General features: G+C 39.9%; 1 protein-coding gene across 2 annotated transcripts in view; it reads right to left on the bottom strand.

Moving 5' to 3' along the window:
- Window positions 1-24669, bottom strand: part of TRIM2 (tripartite motif containing 2) — a 262945-nt gene that overhangs the window by 59463 nt on the left and 178813 nt on the right. For both annotated transcript variants that reach the window (XM_053703751.1, XM_053703750.1), the window contains exons 5-6: window positions 24487-24667; window positions 22011-22734 (exon numbers count right to left, since the gene is read on the bottom strand). In XM_053703751.1, the coding sequence (XP_053559726.1) occupies window positions 22011-22734; window positions 24487-24667 (905 nt within the window). The remainder of the gene's footprint in view (window positions 1-22010; window positions 22735-24486; window positions 24668-24669) is intronic.

Below are 24669 nucleotides of genomic sequence, written 5' to 3'. Positions count from 1 at the left end.
AAAAGGTGCCTGAGGTTTACTCAAAAAAACTGCTGAATTATTATAAAAAAAAAAAAATAAAAAAAAAAAAAAGGGCGTGGATGAAAGAAATTTATAAGGTAAGCATACATTTTGTTTTCTTTCCTATGGCATGGAGAGTCCACAATGTCATTCCAATTACTAGTGGGAACCAATACCCAAGCTAGAGGACACGGAATGAACAGGGAGGGAGAACAAGGCAGGAGGACCTAAATAGAAGGCACCACCGCTTGAAGAACCTTTTTCCCAAAAGAGGCTTCAGCCGAGGCAAAAAGTATTACATTTGTAGAATTTGGAAAAAGTATGCAAAGAGGTCCATGTTGCCGCCTTGCAAAGCTTCATTTTTGAAAGCCCAAGAAGAGGAGATAGCCCTAGTTGAATAAGCCGTAATTCTCTCAGGAGGCTGCTGTCCAGCAGTCTCATAAGCAAAATGAATCATACTTCTTAACCAGAGGGAAAGAGTAGTAGAAATGTCCTTCTGACCCATACATTTTCCAGAGAAAACAACAAACAGGGCAGAGGATTGCCAAAAATATCTAGTAGCTCGAAGGTAGAATTTTAGAGCATGCACAACATCCAGGTTATGCAAGAGACAATCCTTATGGGAAGGAGGATTAGGACAAAAAGAAACAACAATTTCCTGATTAATGTTTCAGTCCGACACCACCTTAGGGAGAAACCGCAATTTAGTACAAAGGACCGTCTTATCTGCATGAAAACTAAAGTATGGGGAATCACACTGTAGAGCTGAAAGCGGAAGAAATAGCAAGGAGAAATAAAACTTTCCAGGAAAACAATTTTATATCAACAAAATGAATCGGCCCAAACGGAGCCTGCTGCAAAACTTTGAGAACTAGGTTAAGGCTCCGAGGAGGAGCAACAAGTTTAACCCCTTAACGACACGCGTCGTACAGGGTACGTCTTGCACAAACTGGTCTTTAAAGACCAGCAACGTACCCTGTACGACGTTGGGGTTGAAAGCTTCCAGCCGCTTTCCGGTTATTGTAGTGATGCCTCGATATCGAGGCATCACTGCAATAACATTTTACCCCATCCGATGCAGAGAGAGCCACTCTGTGGCCCTCTCTGCACAGGACATTGATGCCGCGATCGCTGGTGGGTGGGAGCAGACGTGGGAGGCGGGTGGGCGGCGATCAATGGCTTACCGGTGGGGGGGATCGCTGGGGGGGCGCGCACGGACGCGCGCGCGTGCACAGGGGAGGCGGGCGGGCGCATGCACAGGGAGGGAGCGGGTGGGAACCGTTACACTATGGAACAGTGTAGTTTCTGGTTGGTATTTAGAGGGAGAGAGGGGGAATAAATATGTTAATCAAAGTGATCTGGGAGGGGGTGGTGGTTTAGTCTTGTGGGGGAAGCTACACTACAGAAAAGTGGGGAAAAAATAAAAAATATACATTTTTTTGTAAACTGGGTACTGGCAGACAGCTGCCAGTACCCAAGATGGCTCCCAATAATGTAGATGGGGAGGGTTAGAGAGCTGTTTGGGGGGGGGGGGGATCAGGGAGGTTTGCGGCTAAGAGGGATCCTACACAGCAGCATATGTAAATATGCTCCCCCCAAAAAAAAAGAAAAGAAAAAAAAGATACCTTTTATTTTAGTACTGGCAGAAAGTCTGCCAGTACTAAAATAAAAGGTATCTTTTTTGGCGGGGACAATTGTGGGGTGGGGGAGGGAAGAGGACTGTTTGGGAGGGATCAGGGGGTCTGATGTGTAAGGTGGGAGGCTGATCTCTACACTAAAGCTAAAATTAACCCTGCAAGCTCCCTACAAGATCCCTAATTAACCCCTTCACTGCTAGACATAATACAGGTGTGATGTGCAGCGGCATTTAGCAGCCTTCTAATTACCAAAAAGCATTGCCAAAGCCATATATGTCTGCTATTTCTGAACAAAGGGGATACCAGAGAAGCATTTACAACCATTTGTGCCATAATTGCACAAGCTGTTTGTAAATAATTTCAGTGAGAAACCTAAAATTGCGAACAAATTTACGTTTTTTTTTAAATTTGATCGCATTTGGCGGTGAAATGGTGGCATTAAATATACCAAAATGGGCCTAGATCAATACTTTGGGATGTCTTCTAAAAAAATATATACATGTCAAGGGATATTTAGGTATTCCTGACAGATATCAGGGTTCCAATGTAACTAGTGCTCATTTTGAAAAAAAGTGGTTTTGAAATAGCAAAGTGCTACTTGTATTTATTGCCCTATAACTTGCAAATAAAGCAAAGAACATGTTAACATTGGGTATTTCTAAACTCAGGACAAATTTTAGAAACTATTTAGCATGGTTGTTTTTTGGTGGTTGTAGATGTGTAACAGATTTTGGGGGTCAAAGTTAGAAAAAACATAATTTATGTAAGAACTTACCTGATAAATTCATTTCTTTCATATTAGCAAGAGTCCATGAGCTAGTTACGTATGGGATATACATTCCTACCAGGAGGGGCAAAGTTTCCCAAACCTCAAATGCCTATAAATACACCCCTCACCACACCCACAAATCAGTTTAACGCATAGCCAAGAAGTGGGGTGATAAGACAAAAGTGCGAAAGCATAAAAAATAAGGAATTGGAATAATTGTGCTTTATACAAAAAAATCATAACCACCACAAAAAGGGTGGGCCTCATGGACTCTTGCTAATATGAAAGAAATGAATTTATCAGGTAAGTTCTTACATAAATTATGTTTTCTTTCATGTAATTAGCAAGAGTCCATGAGCTAGTGACGTATGGGATAATGAATACCCAAGATGTGGATCTTCCACGCAAGAGTCACTAGAAAGGGAGGGATAAAATAAAGACAGCCAATTCCGCTGAAAATAATCCACACCCAAAATAAAGTTTAAATCTTATAATGAAAAAAACTGAAATTATAAGCAGAAGAATCAAACTGAAACAGCTGCCTGAAGAACTTTTCTACCAAAAACTGCTTCAGAAGAAGAAAACACATCAAAATGGTAGAATTTAGTAAAAGTATGCAAAGAAGACCAAGTTGCTGCTTTGCAAATCTGATCAACCGAAGCTTCATTCCTAAACGCCCAGGAAGTAGAAACTGACCTAGTAGAATGAGCTGTAATCCTTTGAGGCGGAGTCTTACCCGACTCGACATAAGCATGATGAATTAAAGATTTCAACCAAGACGCCAAAGAAATGGCAGAGGCCTTTTGACCTTTCCTAGAACCGGAAAAGATAACAAATAGACTAGAAGTCTTTCGGAAATTCTTAGTAACTTCAACATAATATTTCAAAGCTCTAACTATATCCAAAGAATGCAATGATCTCTCCTTAGAATTCTTAGGATTAGGACACAATGAAGGAACCACAATTTCTCTACTAATGTTGTTAGAATTCACAACCTTAGGTAAAAATTTAAAAGAAGTTCGCAACACCGCCTTATCCTGATGAAAAATCAGAAAAGGAGACTCACAAGAAAGAGCAGATAATTCAGAAACTCTTCTAGCAGAAGAGATGGCAAAAAGAAACAAAACTTTCCAAGAAAGTAATTTAATATCCAACGAATGCATAGGTTCAAACGGAGGAGCTTGAAGAGCCCCTAGAACCAAATTCAAACTCCAAGGAGGAGAAATCGACTTAACAGGTTTTATACGAACCAAAGCTTGTACAAAACAATAAAAATCAGGAAAACTAGCAATCTTTCTGTGAAAAAGAACAGAAAGAGCAAAGATTTGTCCTTTTAAGGAACTTGCAGACAAACCTTTATCCAAACCATCCTGAAGAAACTGTAAAATTCTAGGAATTCTAAAAGAATGCCAAGAAAAATGATGAGAAAAACACCAAAAAAAGCAAGTCTTCCAGACTCGATAATATATCATCCTAGATACAGATTTACGAGCCTGCAACATAGTATTAATTACGGAGTCAGAGAAACCTCTATGACTGAGAATCAAGCGTCCAATCTCCATACCTTCAAATTTAAGGATTTGAGATCCTGATGGAAAAAAAGGACCTTGTGATAGAAGATCTGGTCTTAACGGAAGAGTCCACGGATGGCAAGGAGCCATCCGGACAAGATCCGCATACCAAAACCTGTGAGGCCATGCTGGAGCCACCAGCAGAATAAATGAACGCTCCTTTAGAATTTTGGAAATCACTCTTGAAAGAAGAACTAGAGGCGGAAAGATATAGCAGGATGATATTTCCAAGGAAGTAACAATGCATCCACTGCTTCCGCCTGAGGATCCCTGGATCTGGACAGATACCTGGGAAGCTTCTTGTTTAGATGAGAAGCCATCAGATCTATTTCTGGAAGTCCCCATATTTGAACAATCTGAAGAAATACCTCTGGGTGAAGAGACCATTCGCCCGGATGTAGCATTTGGCGACTGAGATAATCCGCTTCCCAATTGTCTATACCTGGGATATGAACCGCAGAAATTAGACAGGAGCTGGATTCCGCCCATACAAGTATTCGAGATACTTCTTTTATAGCCAGAGGACTGTGAGTCCCTCTTGATGATTGACATATGCCACAGTTGTGACATTGTCCGTCTGGAAACAAATGAACGACTCTCTTTAAAAGAGGCCACGACTAAAGAGCTCTGAAAATTGCACAGAGTTCCAAAATGTTGATTGGAAATCTCGCCTCCTGAGATTCCCAAACCCCTTGTGCTGTCAGAAACCCCCATACAGCTCCCCAACCTGTCAGACTTGCATCTGTTGAGATCACAGTCCAGGTTGGAAGAACAAAAGAAGCCCCCTGAACTAAACGATGGTGGTCTGTACCACGTCAGAGGGTGTCGAACAATCGGTTTTAAAGATATTAAATGAGATATCTTTGTATAATCCCTGCACCACTGTTCAGCATACAGAGCTGAAGAGGTCGCATGTGAAAATGAGCAAAGGGGAACGCGTCCAATGCAGCAGTCATAAGAACCTAGAATTTCCATGCATAAGGCTACCGAAGGGAATGATTGAGACTGAAGGTTTCGATAAGCTGAAACCAATTTCAGACGTCTCTTGTCCGACAGAGACAGAGTCATGGACACTGAATCTATCTGGAAACCTAAAAAGGTTACTCTTGTCTGAGGAATCAACAAACTTTTTGGTTAATTGATCCTCCAACCATGTTCTTGAAGAAACAACACTCATAAAAAGCTGGAAAGGATCTTTCCATTGAAAATGAGCAAAGGGAATTGAATCCAATGCTGTTAAAACTTCTATGCATATATAGCAACTGAAGGAAATAATAGAGACTAAAGGTACCGACAGACGGAACCCAATACAAATTGTCCCTTGTCTGATAGAGACGAAGACAGTGACATAAACCATCTGGAAACCTAAAAAAGGTGACCCTTGCGTGAGGAATCAAGAGCTTTTGAAAAAAAGATCCTCTAACTATGTCCTGAAGAGCAAAGTGAATCATAAGAGATTCCGCATCCTCAGGAAATAATCTGAATGAAAACAGAAAAATGAAAATATGCATTTATTGTATCTAATGAAAACAAATAATGCTATCAATGACCATAAAAAGGCAGAATAGTTTGAATAAAACTCCAAAACCCAGTTCCTAAAAAAGGAACTGGAAGAAATACCCCAGAAGATTCCAGGTCTGAGCAGCGCTTGAACCCCATGGGTGCCCAGCCATGCTTCAACAGTACCCAAAATATATATGACAGAAACACACTTAAAGAAAGTGTTAGCCTTACTGGAATAAAATCAAAGAAATTTCAAAGAAGTCTTAACCTGCCCCTTACCAGCCAAGCTGGAATACGGCATGTACATCGCAATATTAGGGAGCTGATTTCGAACTAAAAAATTTCCAATCATAAACATGTTACTTGGGAAAGAACTCAGGAATTTGTTCCTTAATAAGAACAACCAAACTAGTATAAGCTTAAAGTTTTAGTCTTAGAACTCAATCTTGAAGCCCATAGTAACAGTTAAGAATTGAATCCAATTATAAAACAAATAATTGATTATCTTAGAACAAAAGAAATATGGATTTTTTTTTTTTTTTTAAAAATCACAAAATTCTTCTAGCTAAAATAGCTAAAGACATAGATTAACCCTCATTTGCGAAAATATTCAATAAAATGAAGACACAAATGTAATCATTAGCATGATAGTCCAGTTTAAAGGACCAGTCAATACAGAGGACTTGAAAAATGCAAAACAACAAGACAAATGCAACAGCACCTAGTCTAGTAAATGTTGTCCCTTTAACAATGCTAAAATAAATCATAATCTGATACTTGATCTTAAAGTAAACAGAAAAAATGAAGCAATTGCAATATCACAGGACCAAGAAAAGTACCTGAAACTAAATAATTTTCCATAAATAAGATACAACTATATAAAGGAAAATAAATACTATTTTGCTATAGAAACAATAGCATAATTAGTAGGAGTAGAGATAGCCCCAATAAATTGGAGAACCCTCCAAATTTAACTGCTGGCAAAGAATATAGTTTAAAACCTTTGAAGAAGGAATAAAAGAAAATTCTCAGCCTATTCCATTCCCTAGTATGGGGAATTGGAAAGAAAACCTCTGAAAACACAGAAGAATAAAAAGGCAGAAATAGTGTCAGCTAGTCTTAAAGAACTAGTTACCTTGATATCCAAAATAATCAACAAAGAACAAATGTACAAATGTACTTTAATAATAAAAAAATTATAAAAAAGTAGATTTGTTAGTGTCAATATCTGATGAAGAGAATTTCTGAAAGAGAAAAAAACATCATCAGAGAAGGATAAATCAGTATGTTGTTGGTCATTTGAAGCTTCAATAATTAAAAAAGAAGTGAAAAAGACCTAAAAATTGTATTAGAAGGCACAAAGTCAGACAAAGCCTTAATCAGAAAAATATTTCTTATAAATCTTCTAAACATTTCTTGTACTTAAGAATGGAAATGTATAAAGTATAAATACTAATGGAATCTGCATGTAAAAGTATATCATAATAACTTATTACAAACCATAGCTAAAGATAAACATTTATAACATTTAAAATAAATGAACTTAGCTTTGGTAGAACTGAAACTCAGTTAAGCATTTTTCCAGAAGTGGCTTCTGACTCAGGGTCAATCGGAGACATCTTGCAATATGTAATAGAAAAAACAACATATAAAGCAAAATTGATCAAATTCCTTAAATGACAGTTTCAGGAATGGGAAAAAATGCCAATGAACAAGCTTCTAGCAACCAGAAGCAATAAACAATGAGACTGATATTGTGGAGACAACAATGACGCCACATCCGGTAACGCCGACATTTTTGGCGCAAAAAAACGTCAAAAAAATGACGCAACTTCCGGCAACACGTATGACGCCGGAAATCACAAGAAAATTTTTGCTCCAAGAAAGTCCGCGCCAAGAATGACGCAATAAAATGAAGCATTTTCAGCCCCCGCGAGCCTAACAGCCCACAGGAAAAAAGTCAAATTTTAAGGTAAGAAAAAATTGATTGATTCATATGCATTATCCCAAATATGAAACTGGCTGTCTGAAATAAGGAACGTTGAACATCCTGAATCAAGGCAAATAAATGTTTAAACACATATATTTAGAACTTTATATAAAAGTGCCCAACCATAGCTTAGAGTGTCACAAAATAAGACTTACTTACCCCAGGACACTCATCTACAAGTAGTAGAAAGCCAAACCAGTACTGAAACGAGAATCAGTAGAGGTAATGGTATATATAAGGGTATATCGTCGATCTGAAAAGGGAGGTAAGAGATGAATCTCTACGACCGATAACAGAGAACCTATGAAATAGACCCCGTAGAAGGAGATCATTGAATTCAAATAGGCAATACTCTCTTCACATCCCTCTGATATTCACTGCACGCTGAGAGGAAAACCGGGCTCCAACCTGCTGCGGGGCGCATATCAACGTAGAATCTAGCACAAACTTACTTCACCACCTCCACGGGAGGCAAAGTTTGTAAAAACTGATTTGTGGGTGTGGTGAGGGGTGTATTTATAGGCATTTGAGGTTTGGGAAACTTTGCCCCTCCTGGTAGGAATGTATATCCCATACGTCACTAGCTCATTTTTTCCTCATATTTTATAATATTTTTAATAGTAAATTATAAGATATGATGAAAATAATAGTATCTTTAGAAAGTCCATTTAGTGGCGAGAAAAACGGTATATAATATGTGTGGGTACAGTAAATGAGTAAGAGGAAAATTACAGCTAAACACAAACACCGCAGAAATGTAAAAATAGCCCTGGTCCTTAAGGGAAAGAAATTGAAAAATGGCCTTGTCCTTAAGGGGTTAAACACAGGCCTGATTCTGACCAGGGCCTGAACAAAAGCTTAAACATCTGGCAAATCTGTCAGATGTTTAAGCAAAAGAATAGACAATGCAGAAATCTGACCCTTCTACTGACTGACAAACCTATCTCCAGGCTATCCTGAAAAAAATATAACATTCGGGGAATCCTCACCCGGCTCCAAGAGAAACCCTTAGATTCTTACCACTGAATGTATTTACGCTATACCTTTACGCTATACCTTATGGTAAATTTTGCGAGTAACAGTTTTACAAGCCTGAAGCATAGTATCAATTACCGCTTCAGAAAAAAACATGTGTTCAATCTCCAAGCAGTCAGCTTCAGAGAAACCAGGTTTGGATGGAGGAATGGACCCTAAATTAGAAGGTCCTTCCTCAGAGGTAACCTCCAAGGTGAAAGAGATGACATCTACACTAGATCCACGAACCAAATCCTGCGAGGCCATGCAGGAGCTATTAGAATTACCAATGCTCTCTCCTGTTTGATACAAACAATGACTCGTGGAAGAAGAACAAACGGAGGAAACAGGTATGCCAGAGAGAAGATCCAAGGAACCGCTAGAGCATCTATCAGAGCGGCCTGAGGATCTCTTAACCTTGAACTGTACTTGGGAGCTTGGTGTTTTGACGAGACGCCATCAGATCCAACTCTGGAACTCCCCACCTGAGGGTTATCTGAAAGAAAACTGTCGAATGGAGAACCCACTCCCTGGGATGAAAAGTCTGTCTGCTCAGAAAATCTCAGGGAAAGAGAGAAGGCGGTCTTGCTGATAAAAAGTTTCTTTGATGCAACATAAAGGTTAAAAAATCCATGCAGAAAGAGGGTGAAAGCACTAGACAGTTGACATGTTTCGGACGTGGGCCGTAATCATAACCTTAAGTGCTCCACCTTACAGGTGAATATAAGGGGTAAGACTTATTTTAATTTTATTGCTCTTACAGTGAAAAAACGTTTCAGTTGCAGGAGATTAAATTTCCTTTCCTCCAACCTTAAATTATGACCTCTTGTCAGAAACAATTTTCTTGGAATAAACAGAGCTTCTGTCATCTCTGTATATGGGCCTTGAATAGATTTATATAAAGTAATCATGTCACCTCTCAAGCGCCTTTTTTCTAAAGAGAACAGACCGAGTTTGGCTAGCCTCTCCTCATAGGTTAATTTCTCCAATCCCCTTATTAGCTTTGTGGCCCTTCTCTGAACTTTTTCTAGTTCTGCAATATCTTTTTTAGCAATCGGTCCCCAGAACTGCACTCCAAACTCAAGGTGAGGTCTTACCAGGGCTTTATATAATGACAGAATTATGCCTTCCTCCCTTGAATCAATGCCTCTTTTAATACATGCTAGTATCTTATTAGCCTTTGAAGCCGCTGCCCTGCATTGTGCACTCATCTTTAGCTTGTTATCTATTACTACTCCCAAATCCCTTTCCTCCTGTGTTTGGCTAAGTCTTGTCCCATTTAAAAAATACGTAGCCTGCTTATTTTTACTTCCAAAATGTAGAACCTTGCATTTTTCAGTATTAAATCTCATTTTCCATTCACTTGCCCATAGTTCTAATTTTAGCAAATCCCTTTGTAAAGAGAGTTCGTCCTGCTCTGACCTAATGACCTTACTTAACTTAGTATCATATGCAAAAATAGAGATGTCGCTATTTAATCCTTGCTCCAAGTCATTTATAAAAATATTAAAAAGAACAGGGCCCAGTACTGATCCCTATACTATCCTGCATAAGGATATCATGTAATAATAACCGTAAAGCACTTGAGAAATGAGTAAAGAAAGTAGAATACAGAAAATGTGAACAATAAAGAAAACAGAGATTAGAATAAGACAGAGCAAAACTAAGTGTATGAGAATACAAGGCACTGATTACATAATCCATCACTGAAGTGATATGGAACAATGTTTGCGCAACAGTCTAACATAATAGCTTACTGTTAAAACTGAATTTAATTAATTCATTTGTTATAACACCTTAGTACAAATGTCCAAAAAGGGGGGCACAATATAAGTGCCCAGTAAAATATGACACCTGGCTATAATGAAGAAGGAAGTGCCGACATATGTTCTCGTATGCGTGAGTTGATGTCTCTAGAAGTGAAACCAACATATTGTATTTTACAAAAGGTACAGGTAATGAGGTAGATAACATTGGTACAAGTGCAATTTAAGCAGGACTTTATTGGATACGTAAGATCATTGGCAGTAGACATAAAGGTGTCGCTGATTAGTACATAGTCACAGGGTTTACACTTTCTGTGACCACAGCGAAACATACCTAAGTGTCGAAGCCAAGAGCTTTGTGATCTGATTTGCTGTTTGAGTTGTGTGGGAGAAAGAAAAGATGCCAAAGTTGGACATATCTTATAAGAACACCTTACACCCTGGCGTACTAGATCAGTCAATTTATCGTCAGTTGCCAAGAGGGGAAAATGTTGTTTGATTATTCCACAAATTTTAGAGTATTGGGCACTGTAGGTAATGACAAAATAGACCCCATTCAAAGTATTGTCACTATCTTTTAGTTTATCAAGGAAGAGAGTATCCCTGGATATTAGATCAACTTGTTTTTTTGGCCTCTTGAATATGACTAGGGGAATATTTTCTTTGGAAAAGTCTGTTCTCTAGGAGCCTAGTTTCCTGCACGTAATCCTGCTGTCTACTGCAGTTTCTTTTAATCCTAGAGAATTGGCCTTTGGCTACTGCATATGACACATTTTTAGGATGACAGCTGGAAGCGTGCGGCAAGGTATTTCCAGAGATAGGTTTGCGGTATACTTTGGTATTTATTTTATCCTCCTGATTACCCGACAAACAAATGTCCAGGTAATTTATTTTTTCAGAGTCAAAAGTGAAAGTGAACTTAAGTTCAATGTCATTGTCATTTACCCATGCCAAAAATGAAGGTATCATCTCAGGAGGGCCCGACCATATAAAAAGCAGGTCATCTATGTATAGCTTGTAAAAGTACACATAGGACCTAAAAGGATTATTAGCTGCAAAGATGTGGCACAGTTCCCATTTGCCAAGATAAAGGTTTGCATAAGAGAGGGCACATTTTGCCCCCATGGTGGTGCCACATCTTTGGAGGTAATATTTACCTTCAAATAGGAAGAAATTGTGAGTCAGGAGGAAAGTTAGTATACAAATAATGTGAGACTGAAAATCAGTGGTGTAGTCAGTATGTGTGCTTAAAAAATACGCTACTGCCTCTATACCCTTGGAATGTGATATAGATTAGTATAGCGAGACTACATCCACTGTTAGCCAGGTAAAAGACTTGTCCCATTTGAGTTCTTTGACAAGATTTAAGATATGTTTAGAATCTCTTGTATAAAATGGAAGAGAAATGATTATGGGTTGGAGGATAGAGTCAAGCCACTCGGAGAGCCTTTCAAAGAGGGAGTGTATTCCGCTGACTATGGGCCATCCCCCTCAAATCTATCAAGGATTTATGAACCTTAAGAAACAGGTGGAACATGGGTATCTTGGGAAATTTAACATTCAGGTAAGCAGCCGTCTGTGCATCAATATGCCCATGTTCCAACCCGTCATCCAAAATTTGGGTAAGAGCCATACCAAAGTCAGAGGTGGGTTTTCTATCAAAAACCTTGTAGTCATGTGTGTTGTTCAACTGACGTAAAGCCTCAGAGATGTAATCCGCCCTGTCTAATACCACAGTACTACCTCCCTTATCGGCAGGGCGTATGGCTATTTTGTAATTTTGTTTCAACAGTCTTAAAGCCTCTTTTTGTTTGACAGAGAGATTGTATGTGATGGGATCTGGAGTATCCTTATAAGGTTTTGTAGATCAGCCTCAACTCTGTTATAGAAAGTTTCTATAATGGGCCCCCTAGTGTGTATGGGATAAAATTTAGATTTTTCTTTTAGAGACGTTCCACTATTTATCTGTCTTTGACAGTTGTTTGTCTCTTGTGCTAAGTCTTGTAATGCTACAACATCACAGACCTCATGAAAAGTCTGGAACTCAGGCAGGCACGTAGTGGAACATGTCTGGATAACCATGGGTTGCTCATTGCTAGAAGAAAAGTATTTCTTTAATGCCATATTTCTAATAAACCGATTGATGTCCAACATAGTCTGGAAAAAATTAAAGTGAGAGGTGGGGGCAAAACAAAGACCCAGTTCCAACAATTTAATTTGATCATGAGTTAGAGTTTCTGAATATAAATTTATAACACTACTCACTTGTATTTGCTCTGGGTTTTGTTGCCTCTCAATTGGTACCTCTCTTGGGTATCTTGTTTACTTGGTATGGTCCCTCCCACTCCCTGTGGATTTATGCCCATGGGAAAAACCTGATTCAAAAGAGCTTGTTGGGACACAGTGTCAAATGTATGTGAGACAGTTATATTGCTGGTGGTGTTGCTAGGGACATATTTGGAACCATTGTTCCCAGAGGCTGATTTCTCCTTTGGTCTAGCTCCCAGACCAGTATCTGGAATGGGATTACCAGAGACTGGAGGATGGGTTGGTGTTGTTTTCAGAATGCCTTGCTGTTAATAAATATTAGAATTAATATTTGTGTTAGTCTGCAATGTAATATCTTGGTTTTCTTCACTGGCTGACAACCAATCAGTATCACCATCTGAAAAGCTTACAGATTTGGACTGGTTATGTCTACCACCATGATTGTCTCTCTTGTTTTTATTTTTATTTTTGTTGTTATTGTATTGGGGTTGACTGCGCCTATAATAATAGCATTGTTTTCTGTTCCAAATATATACAGAATTCTGGAAATAGTCGGTTTAATCCCTGATAAACTTAACATGTTTATTTTCCATTATTTGCCGTTTACCTCTAGCCAAAGAATCCTGTAATATTTTGTCAAATTTAACAAAATCTGGGTCAAGGCTACATGTAGTCTCAGAAAATCTGCCTCCCAGTGGATGGCAGATAGAAGATAATCGTGAGCTTCCACCCACTGTAGAATGCGAGTCTCCTCCTTTATAGCCAAGGAACTCAGAGTTCCTCCATGGTGGTTAATGTAAGCCACTGAGGTGATGATGTTCGACTGGAATCTGATAAACCGGACTAAAGATAATTGAGGCCAAGCTACCAAGATATTTAAGATTGCGCTCAACTCCAAGATGTTTATGGGGAGAGAAGACTCCTCCTGAGTCCATAGGCCCTGGGCTATTTAGAGGGCCCCAAACATCAGTCAGGAAAATCTTCATGGGCAGGGAATAAATGATTGTCCCTAGGAAACACACCCTTGTATCTGGAACTAGAGAACTCTTTTCCAGTTTCATCTTCCACCCACGGGAACGTAGAAAAGACAACAATATCTCTGTATGAGAGTTTGCAAGTTGAAAAGATGATGCCTGAACCAAGATGTCGTCTAGATAAGGCACCACAGCAATACCCTGAGATTTGATCACTGACAATAGAGCCCCTAGGACCTTTAAATATTCTGGGAGCCATGGCAAGACCAAAAGGAAGTGTAACAAACTGGAAATGCTTGTACAGAAAAGAAAACCTTAGAAACTGGTGATGATCCCTGTGAATGGGAACGTGTAAATATGCATCCTTCAGGTCTATAGGACCTGAGGAATTTGTAGAGGCACTTCAAGTCTAGGATTGGACAGAAAGTTCCCTATTTTTTGGGAACTACAAATACCTTGTTCCTCTAGAGGGACTAGAACAATAACTCCCAGAAAGGATGGGTCCTCTACACAATTTAAGAAGGCCTCCCTCTATACCTGGTTTGAGGATAGTCCTGACAGGAGAAATCTGCCTCTTGGAGGGCAAGACTTGAAACCTATCTTGTAACCCTGGGATACTATGTCCACAGCCCATGGATCTGGGACATTGCGTATTCAAGCCTGTCAAAATAAAATAAAAAATCAGATAGGGTGCGGATCCTTCATGCTGATTTAGAGTCAACAGAAGGTTTCTTGTTTTGTTTCCCCTTATTCCAAGGCTGGCTGGAGTTCCAAGAGGACCTGGATTGGTCTGGTTTGGAAGAAGAAGAGGAATACTTTTGTCCCTTAAAGTTGCGAAAATTATAAGTCTGTCGACCCTTAGGTCTATTCTTCTTGTCCTGAGGTAGGAAAGATCCCTTTCCACCCATCATCTCTGAAAAGATTTCTGCTAGACCAGGACCGAATAGGGTCTTACCTTTATAAGAAAAAGCAAAAAGCTTGGCTTTTGAAGAGACATCAGCCGACCAATATTTTAACCATAGAGCTTTACAAGCTAGGACAGTGAAGCTAGGTATCTTATCTCCCAATCTAATTACCTGCAGTTTGCATTGCAGATAAAGGCATTGGTCAATTTAAGAGTCTTGATACTATCTTGGATCTCCTCAATCGTAGTCTCCTCTGATATCAGATCAGACAGGGCAATAAAAATAAAAAACCTGCCCCCCCACTTGATCCAAGTGTGGATCGGAGGTGGCCCTTCATGCCGATTTAGAATCAGCAGAAGGCTGATTAACTTGCTTCCCTTTGTTCTAAAGCCAAATAGATATCCATGAAAACCTGGATTATTATGGCTTGTAAGAGACAGACTTTTTGTCCCTTAAAGATACAAAAGGAACAAGAATTTGAGTTTTGACGATAGTAGAAAAATCCTTCTATGAGAAAGGTAAAAATATCTACAAATATACATAGGAGGCCTACTGCCATTAAAATAGAATCAGTCAATACTGAATATTAAGGTGCCCATACAAAGTCCTAGAAATGGACTTGACGGTTGTAAATCTATTACTGCAAAAGAAGCAGTAAAATAAAAAAAGGTACAGGGAATAAATAACCATTAGATACTGTGACAAATGACATCTCTATAAGAAACATCAAATTAGTTAAATTTATGTTTGTTATCCAATTAAGGGACTGTCCAGAACAAAAGGACAGAATCATCCCATTTATTCCTAGAAAACTAGGAAAAAAGATAAACAAAGTTGTGTCCTAAGAACACTAAACAAGATTATATATATATATATATATATATATATATATATATATATATATATATATATATATATATATATATATATATATAGCAATCATCACTTACATAGACAAAGTAGTGTCCTAAGGTCAAAGATGTGAATAAAAGAAATAAAAGAAAATCATTCATATACTTACGATATCTCATAGACCAAAAGGATGCTGCCAAGAAAAAGGCGAGAAATCCACACTATAAAAAGGGATTGAAAGAATAGTTCAAACTTATATGAAGTAAACAATTTATTTTACTTCATATAGAGAAAAGCAACAGATAAACTATGGCAATGCAACTTACATGAGACTGCCACCAGATGGCGACAAACCCAAAGGAAAAAACCCAATCTATACTATAATTGCGTCGAATGTCCGTCGCTGTCAGCAGTTGCACACGCATCCTTAATGGAATGTTGGCAGCTCAGCCAAAAGAATTCACATGGATTCAGCGAAGCTGCATCCAGGTGAATTCCGAAAATGGCTGGGTGGTGAAAGGATCCACCCTGCCATTTTCGGAATCCACCGGGATGCAGCGAAGGCAAATGGAGCATTACAAAAAACAACAACAAAAAACACCGCCCACACAAAGTATAACAAAAAAAAAACGAACCTACCACACAAAGTATTAACACATACACCGCAAAACCCCCACATCGCAATAAACCTAATTAACCTATTAACCTCTAAACCCCCACATCGCAATAAACATAATTAACCTATTAATCCCTAAACCGCAAAACCCACACATCGCAATAAACTTGATTACCCTATTAACCCCTAAACCGCAAAAAAAAACACATTGCAATAAACCTAATTACCCTATTAAGCCCTAAACCCGCAAAAAACCCACATCGCAATAAACCTAATTAACCTATTAACCCCTTAAACTGCCAATACCCACAACGCAAATAAATAAATTACTAAGCCCCCTAACCTAACATTCCCTAAATTAACACATTAACTAAACTAAACACACTTACAACTAAACAACTTACAAAAATAAAAAGGGCTAACATTACAGAAAATGAAAAAACAAATTACCAATGTTTACAAAATTCAACCTAATCCCTATGAAAATAACCCCCCCCCCCCAAAATAAAAACACCCCCTACTCTAAGAATAAACTACCAGTAGCCCTTAAAAGGGCTTTTTGCAGGGCATTGCCCCAAGATAAACAGCTCTTTTACATTAAAAATACACAAAGTCAGCCCTAACAGTAAAACTCCCCACCCACCCACCAAACCCCCCCCCCCCAAAATAAAAAAAAACTAACACTAAAAAACCTAAACTACCCATTGCCCTGAAATGGGCATTTGTTGGGCATTGCCCTTAAAAGGGCATTTAGCTCTTTTACAAAATGCCCACCCTAATCTAAAATAAAAAAAAATAAAATAAAAAAAAAATTATTTAAAGAGCTAATAAGATTTCAGTAGCTCTCATCCTATTGGCTGATTTGAATTTGAAGAATCAAATCAGCCAATAGGTATTCAAGGGATGCCATCTTTAATCGCATACCTTTAATTCACTATTCAGTGTACTGTGGTGATTGTACGAAGAGGATCCTCCACGCTCCATGGCTCTGTGGTTGCCGGTCTTCAGTTCCAGGGTCGCCGGTCTTCAGCTCCGCGGTCATTGGTCTTCAGCTCCACCCTCCGCTCCACACCGGATTGTTTCTGGAAGAAGAAAGAGGAGGTCCGGCTTGGAAGAAGACTTTACCGCCTGGAACAGGACCTTCTCCGCCGGACTTCAGGAACGGTGAGTACCAACCTGGGGATTTGACTTAGTTTTTTTTTAAAGGTTTGTTTGTTTGTTTTTGGGGGGGGGGTGTTTTATTTAGATTAGGGATGGGCAGTAAAAGAGCTAAATGCCCAAACAAATGCCCTTTTCAGGACAATGGGTAGTTTAGGATTTTTAGTGTTAGGTTCTTTTATTTTGGGGGGTTTGGTGGGAGGGGGTTTACTGTTAGGGGGACTTAAACTTTTTTCTGTAAAAGAGCTGTTTATCTTGGGGCAATGCCCTGCAAAAAAGCCCTTTTAAGGGCTACTGGTAGTTTATTCTTAGATTATGGTGTGTTTTTATTTTGGGGGGACTTTTATTTTCATAGGGATTAGGTTTAATTTTGTAAACTTTCGTAATTTGTTTTTTTATTTTTTGTATTTTATATTTATTGCAAAGTTATTCAAATACATTTAGATCAACAATCTACAAACATTGCTTGTGCCCAGAAATGCTTCATCACATCTTTACCAACAATACATTATCGATACTCGTAAATTAATTCTCAAGTACAAAAATAAAACCATAACATGAAACACAAAAAAAAAAAAAAACCCCAACCACTCCTCCCCTCTAAAGATCCATCCAAAAACTTGGGTACACACACCTCATGATGGCCATCGAAATATATTCAAATTTACATAAATTTGCCACTAGTGGTTTCTGTATATTTCCTGACAATGATAGAATCACCCTGTCCCATTTCTAAAAAAGGATTTAACCCTCTTCTCTTGTAGTGTTGGTTCATATGCTTCCAAGTTTATTTGAGCAATAATTCTATTTGTAAACTCTTTTACACTAGGTGAGGCCCTCGCTTTCCACGAACTAAATATCATATATCTACCCAGTAAGATTCCTGTATTTATTAAATCTTTATGATCATTCCTATTAGAATTTAAGAATATAATATCCCTAGCCTTTAGGACTAAGTCCCTATCAAGAAATTTCTTTAACCTAAAGTTAACTTTTTTCCAAAAGTCTCTAATCTTGGGACACAGCCACATACAATGCATAATATCTGCCTTCGGATGGAACATCTGGAACATTTAACATCCGTATTTATAGACCAACTTGCTATGGCTGTCGGAGTGACATAAGCATTATTCAAAAGACGCATGTGGGATTCTCTCCAAGCTTGTGACTTAGTAGACTCAGATAAAGGTTATTTATTTTCTGTAATTTAGATTAATTTAAACTTAGGTTGAATTTTTTAATTTTTAGGAGTTGGACTTAAAAAAAGAGAGCAAAAGAGAGGGGAGAGTGAGAGAGAGAGAGCAAAAGAGAGGGGGGAGAGAGAGAGAGAGAGAGCAAAAGAGAGGGGAGAGAGAGAGAGAGAGAGAGCAAAAGAGAGGGGAGAGAGAGAGAGAGAGAGAGAGAGAGAGCAAAAGAGAGGGGAGAGAGAGAGAGAGATAGAGAGAGAGCAAAAGAGAGGGGAGAGAGAGATAGAGAGAGAGCAAAAGAGAGGGGAGAGAGAGAGAGAGAGAGAGCAAAAGAGAGGGGAGAGAGAGAGAGAGAGAGAGAGCAAAAGAGAGGGGAGAGAGAGAGAAAGAGAGAGAGAGCAAAAGAGAGGGGAGAGAGAGAGAGAGAAAGAGAGAGAGAGCAAAAGAGAGGGGAGAGAGAGAGAGAGAAAGAGAGAGAGAGCAAAAGAGAGGGGAGAGAGAGAGAGAGAGAGAGAGAGAGAGCAAAAGAGAGGGGAGAGAGAGAGAGAGAGAGAGAGAGCAAAAGAGAGGGGAGAGAGAGAGAGAGAGCAAAAGAGAGGGGAGAGAGAGAGAGCAAAAGAGAGGGGAGAGAGAGAGAGAGAGAGAGAGCAAAAGAGAGGGGAGAGAGAGAGAGAGAGAGAGAGCAAAAGAGAGGGGAGAGAGAGAGAGAGAGCAAAAGAGAGGGGAGAGAGAGAGCAAAAGAGAGGGGAGAGAGAGAGCAAAAGAGAGGGGAGAGAGAGAGCAAAAGAGAGGGGAGAGAGAGAGCAAAAGAGAGGGGAGAGAGAGAGCAAAAGAGAGGGGAGAGAGAGAGCAAAAGAGAGGGGAGAGAGAGAGCAAAAGAGAGGGGAGAGAGAGAGCAAAAGAGAGGGGAGAGAGAGAGCAAAAGAGAGGGGAGAGAGAGAGCAAAAGAGAGGGGAGAGAGAGAGCAAAAGAGAGGGGAGAGAGAGCAAAAGAGAGGGGAGAGAGAGAGAGCAAAAGAGAGGGGAGAGAGAGAGAGCAAAAGAGAGGGGAGAGAGAGAGCAAAAGAGAGGGGAGAGAGAGAGAGCAAAAGAGAGGGGAGAGAGAGAGAGCAAAAGAGAGGGGAGAGAGAGCAAAAGAGAGGGGAGAGAGAGAGAGAGAGCAAAAGAGAGGGGGGAGAGAGAGAGAGCAAAAGAGAGGGGGGAGAGAGAGAGAGCAAAAGAGAGGGGGGAGAGAGAGAGAGCAAAAGAGAGGGAAGAGAGAGCAAAAGAGAGGGGAGAGAGAGCAAAAGAGAGGGGAGAGAGAAAGCAAAAGAGAGGGGAGAGAGAGAAAGCAAAAGAGAGGGGAGAGAGAGAAAGCAAAAGAGAGGGGAGAGAGCAAAAGCAAAAGAGAGGGGAGAGAGCGAGCAAAAGAGAGGGGAGAGAGAGAGCAAAAGAGAGGGGAGGGAGAGAGCAAAAGAGAGGGGGGAGAGAGCAAAAGAGAGGGGGGAGAGAGCAAAAGAGAGGGGGGAGAGAGCAAAAGAGAGGGGGGGGAGAGAGCAAAAGAGAGGGGGGGGAGAGAGCGCAAAAGAGAGGGGAGAGAGAGAGAGCAAAAGAGAGGGGAGAGAGAGCAAAAGAGAGGGGATTGAGGGAGAGCGCGCAAAATAGAGGGGAGAGAGAGCAAAAGAGAGGGGGGAGAGAGAGCGCAAAAGAGAGGGGAGAGAGAGTGCAAAAGAGAGGGGAGAGAGAGAGCGCGCAAAAGGGGAGAGAGAGAGAGCGCAAAAGAGAGGGGAGAGAGAGCGCGCAAAAGAGAGGGGAGAGAGAGCAAAAGAGAGGGGATTGAAGGAGAGCGCGCAAAAGAGAGGGGGGGGAGAGCGCGCAAAAGAGAGGGGGGGAGAGAACAAAAGAGAGGGGGGGAGAGAGCAAAAGAGAGGGGGGGGAGAGAGCAAAAGAGGGGTAAGAGAGAGCAAAAGACAGGGGTAAGAGAGAGAGAGCAAAAGAGAGGAGTAAGAGAGAGAGCAAAAGAGAGGAGTAAGAGAGAGAGCAAAAGAGAGGAGTAAGAGAGAGAGCAAAACAGAGGGGTAAGAGAGAGAGCAAAAGAGAGGGGTAAAGAGAGAGAGCAAAAGAGAGGGGTAAGAGAGAGAGCAAAAGGGGTGGTGAAAGTATCCACATGGATGGATTCTTTCACCACCCTGCTTTTTTTTGGAATCCACATGGATGCAGCATAAGCTGCATCCAGGTGGATTCCAAAAATGGCAGAGTGGTGAAAGAATCCACCTTGATGCAGCTGCATCCAGGTGGATTCTTTCACCACCCTGGGTGGTTCCGTCACCACAATAGACTGCCCTCTGGGCAGGCTTTCCCACTAGTACTATATAAAAGTAATAAGGTCTCTTCAATACACTCAGCCTCAAGTCCTTACAAATAAGTAACAGTATGACATGATAAAAGAAAATCCCCATATGCAGTCAAACTCAGGGTCCAGAGACAAGAGAAGCTGCAGCTCACTTACATCACCAGTCTGAGTTAAAATTTTGTTTCCAGAGCAAGTTGCAACAGCTCCGTTGAGACAAACACCACTCTCCGATCAAAAGGTAGTTATCAGAAAGCCAAATCGGGAGCGGTCATGTGATCGCATCAAATTAAAATGCGACATAACAAAAAGTGAGTGAGTTACGCTGCGCTGTGTAGTCAGGCTAAAGAAAATGCTGTTAAAGACGAGACACCTATAAAACAAACCCAAAGTTAGAGAGCAGGAATAAAAAAAACCTAGACCATCAGAGGTTATGCTATTCAGATCATAGAAATCCTATCTTTCACAGGAAAAATTTCCTAGCAGATATGCCCCACTCTCAAGTCAGCCTCCAAAATATAGGGGAATAAAGTTAACCCTTTATCTCCTTACACAGAACTTGCAGTGCTGTCCCTAAATAAAGGGATAATCATGTCCCAATTTACATACATCCCTATATAAAGGGATAATCATGTACCAGTTTACATCCACTGAGGATACATCCTGTCTTTTTGTACCTCTAAAGTGCTGTCCTTCAATACCTAGAAGGAAAAAAGCACTTACCTGTGGATCCAGCTGCAGGACAGATAACAGCTACTAAGGTGTGACCAGTACTTCACTCCCTGTCAGGGACCTGTTGTAGTAAAAGAAAGAACAGAGTAACCAACCCTGGCTTTATGCAAAGGGATAGCAAAAGTGTTAGAAGTAAAGCAAAGACCACCTCACCACCTTCTAACTGCTATAAGCTACTACTACTCTTACTAAAGATATTGACTTGGACACAGCTAGACCCCAATCCTTGCTTGCAGGGAAAAGTACCCATAAAAGGATTACATTTCTTTAGACGTTATCTTCGCACATCCTCCATTGACAGATGCAAAGAGAATGACTGGGGATTATGGGTAAGGGAAGTTACACTTAACAGCTTTGCTGGGTGCTCTTTGCCTCCTCCTACTGGCCAGGAGTTGAATATCCCACTAGTAATTGGAATGACGTTGTGGACTCTCCATGCCATAGGAAAGAAATCAAGGTTCTACACAAATGTTTGGGGTGTTACGGCACCATAGATTTGTTAAAGCCAGCTTTAGAAAACCTGCCCCACTATCTCTTACCAGCACCCTAAAATGGCTATAGATGCTACAATCTTGACACTGTATATACTTTGCAGAGGGTCACTACGCAACAATTTTGTTTCTGCATTCTTACATAAAAAGAAGCACAATTAGCTAGTATAATTTACACTATGTCTTAATGTTTAAAGATCTGAACACCACAGTGACATGTATGATAAAATTGAGAGCAGAGATACTAACCAACTCTGAAGATCAAGTCATCCTCAATAGGGTTCTCTTTCCTTTTCCCTGTACTATACATACTAGCTGGCCTCTTCACAGCTTTCTGTTTGACATGTCCACTACCAGGAGATTTTACTCGCCTTTTAACACCATCTGTGGTTGGTGAAACATCTGCTGATTTTACTACCTTCAGCTTAAAGGGACTACCTTTTATGTGTTGATCATAAAGTCTCAGGGAAAGAGTGAAGTCACCTTCTTTTGGAATAGTATACAAAAATTCATAAGTGCCATTTTTATTGTCCAGTATTTCCCCATCAGTTACACTGCCATCAGGTGTTAATAGCTCAGCTGAAATGTAAGCACTCCCAGACTTGCACAGCTCTCCATCTTTGTCTTTTGTTGTTATTGTGACAGACATTGCCTGACCAATCACACCCTGTCTTAAACCTTCACCCGTGGCCACAGTTTCTGAAGCCACAGCATTTGTGGTTAAAATGGTTCCAAGATTGTGAATAGACTTCTTTAGTCCATCAGTTTCCACTATGAAGTCCAGCTGATCATTCTCATGTGGCTGAAGTGGGAAATCCTGTTCAGCTAACTCACTCAGCTTGTCACTCATTTGTTTCTTTACTAACAAAACCTCCGTTTCTGTTCCATGGTTCAGGGCTTGTGCGGTGAAGGTGCTGCAACTTTTAATATTGTCCTGCCCTTCAATTAATGTGTCAAGCTGTGTCTGAAGAACCTGCCAACAAAAGAGATAACACAGAACCCCTTAGCATTAAAAACAACATGAAAATGTTCAGAGTGACAAGCAGAATCAATTATAAGTGTACAGCACATCAGCACATATTACCTGTTCTACATACAAATTCAGTAAAAAAATCTTAAAAAGTTTCAGAGTTTACAGTCAAATTAGAAACATTAAAGGGATACTGTACTATAAACTGTGTTTCCCTTTAATGTGTTCCATATAACTTGTTATACCTACTGCAGAGTATTAAATGTATGGCAAATTGTTCTTTCATGTTTATTGCTGTATTTATAAAAAAAAAAAAAAATATCTAATTTAAAACATCACTTGGACATGCCCATATCAATGGTCTGAACCTGCAAGTAAAGCAGACTTGCTAATATTATTTATGTTAGGTAATAAAATGCCAATCATGACTGGGGGGGGGGGGTTTAATAAGTACAATCAGCTATTTCACATACAAAATCTCTCTTCCTCATATCTCCCATTGGGGGATTAATCAATGCTATTGTCTCCTATTTACATAGGTTTTCTACAGATGAAACATTTGTTACTCATATTTTCACCTCACCCCAGGTTCTCTGAACTCAAATTTACTCCACATACACAAGCTCTTACCAAATCCAACCGTTCATACCTACACAACATTTCCAGAATTCGACTCTTCCTTACTCAAGAAACTACAAAAATACAAATTAATTCCCTTATTCTGTTGCGTATTGACTACTGCAATCTACTTCTAAATGCCCTTCCCAAACATTGCCTCTCCACCCTCCAATCTATCATGAACACTTCAGCTAAACTAATCAACCTAAGTCGCCGATCTGCATTATCTCCTCATACACTCTAGAATACAATTCAAAGTATTAAATCTAATGTATAAAGCACTCAACAGCCTCACTCCCAAATATGGCCCAGATTCCAAGTTGAGTGCAAAATATTGCTTCCTCAAAAGTGATATTTGCGCTCAAGTTCTCAACTTAGTAATACCAGCGCACGCAAATGTGTGCAGGTATTACAAGTGAGATGCAATGTGACTGTGACCTCAGATTCGCATTGCACGGAAGCATTGTGCTCACGAGAGCGCGCTTCCATGGGTTTCAGCGGGAGCCTCATTCTAACTAGCGCAGGGAAGGGGGTAAGTTGGGGCAGCAAATCTAAATATATATGTATATGAATATTTATATACATATATATTTACTGGGAACACACAGTCCCCATAGATCGCAATGTAAAGGCACTTTTTAGTGCCGTTTTTTTTCTAACACACCACATACGCAAACTTTAGCTCCCAAAAATTGCTTAGTGCAATTGTTTTTTGTTTTTGTTTTGTTATTAAAAATGCTAGTATTTTTTTATTGTATTAAAGCCATTGCACAGTTTTTGGAGGGCAATTGGGGTACATTTAAAAAATTCACCAGAGGTCTGACCTCTGGTTCATTTTTTGAGCACTAATTGCTAGTTATTTATCGCGCACCACTAATTTGACTTAGCGGTTGCGTGATAAATTAGCGCTCCACTTGTAATCTAGTCCTATATTTCCTCTCTCATTTGCAAAAACTTTCCAACCCATCCTCCTCTATCAACCTCTGACCTACGTCTCTCCACTTATTACCTCTACGTCCCTCTCTTGACTCCAAGACTTCTTACGTGTTGCTCCTGGCCTCTGGAACCCTCTATCCCGCTGGTGAGCAGGATCTCCAACAGTTACAATGTAATTTCCTGTCACATGGCAGTACTTACTTTATGTTTCAGGCCATAGTTCACTTCCAGCTCCATGAGCAGTACACTTTTTCGCACATTGAGTGTTTTCTGCAGGTCATCAAAAGTTGTGTGAATTTCTTCAACAATGCTTGTTTTCTGATTGGCTAGCTGATTTACTATTTCAGATACAAGTTGAAGAGCAGAATCAATTTCAGGCAACCT

This window comes from Bombina bombina, chromosome 2, assembly GCF_027579735.1.
Source record: "Bombina bombina isolate aBomBom1 chromosome 2, aBomBom1.pri, whole genome shotgun sequence".
Taxonomy (NCBI): domain Eukaryota; kingdom Metazoa; phylum Chordata; class Amphibia; order Anura; family Bombinatoridae; genus Bombina; species Bombina bombina.
Note: the sequence above shows the minus strand (reverse complement) of the source record. Positions and strands in the feature narration are given on the sequence as shown.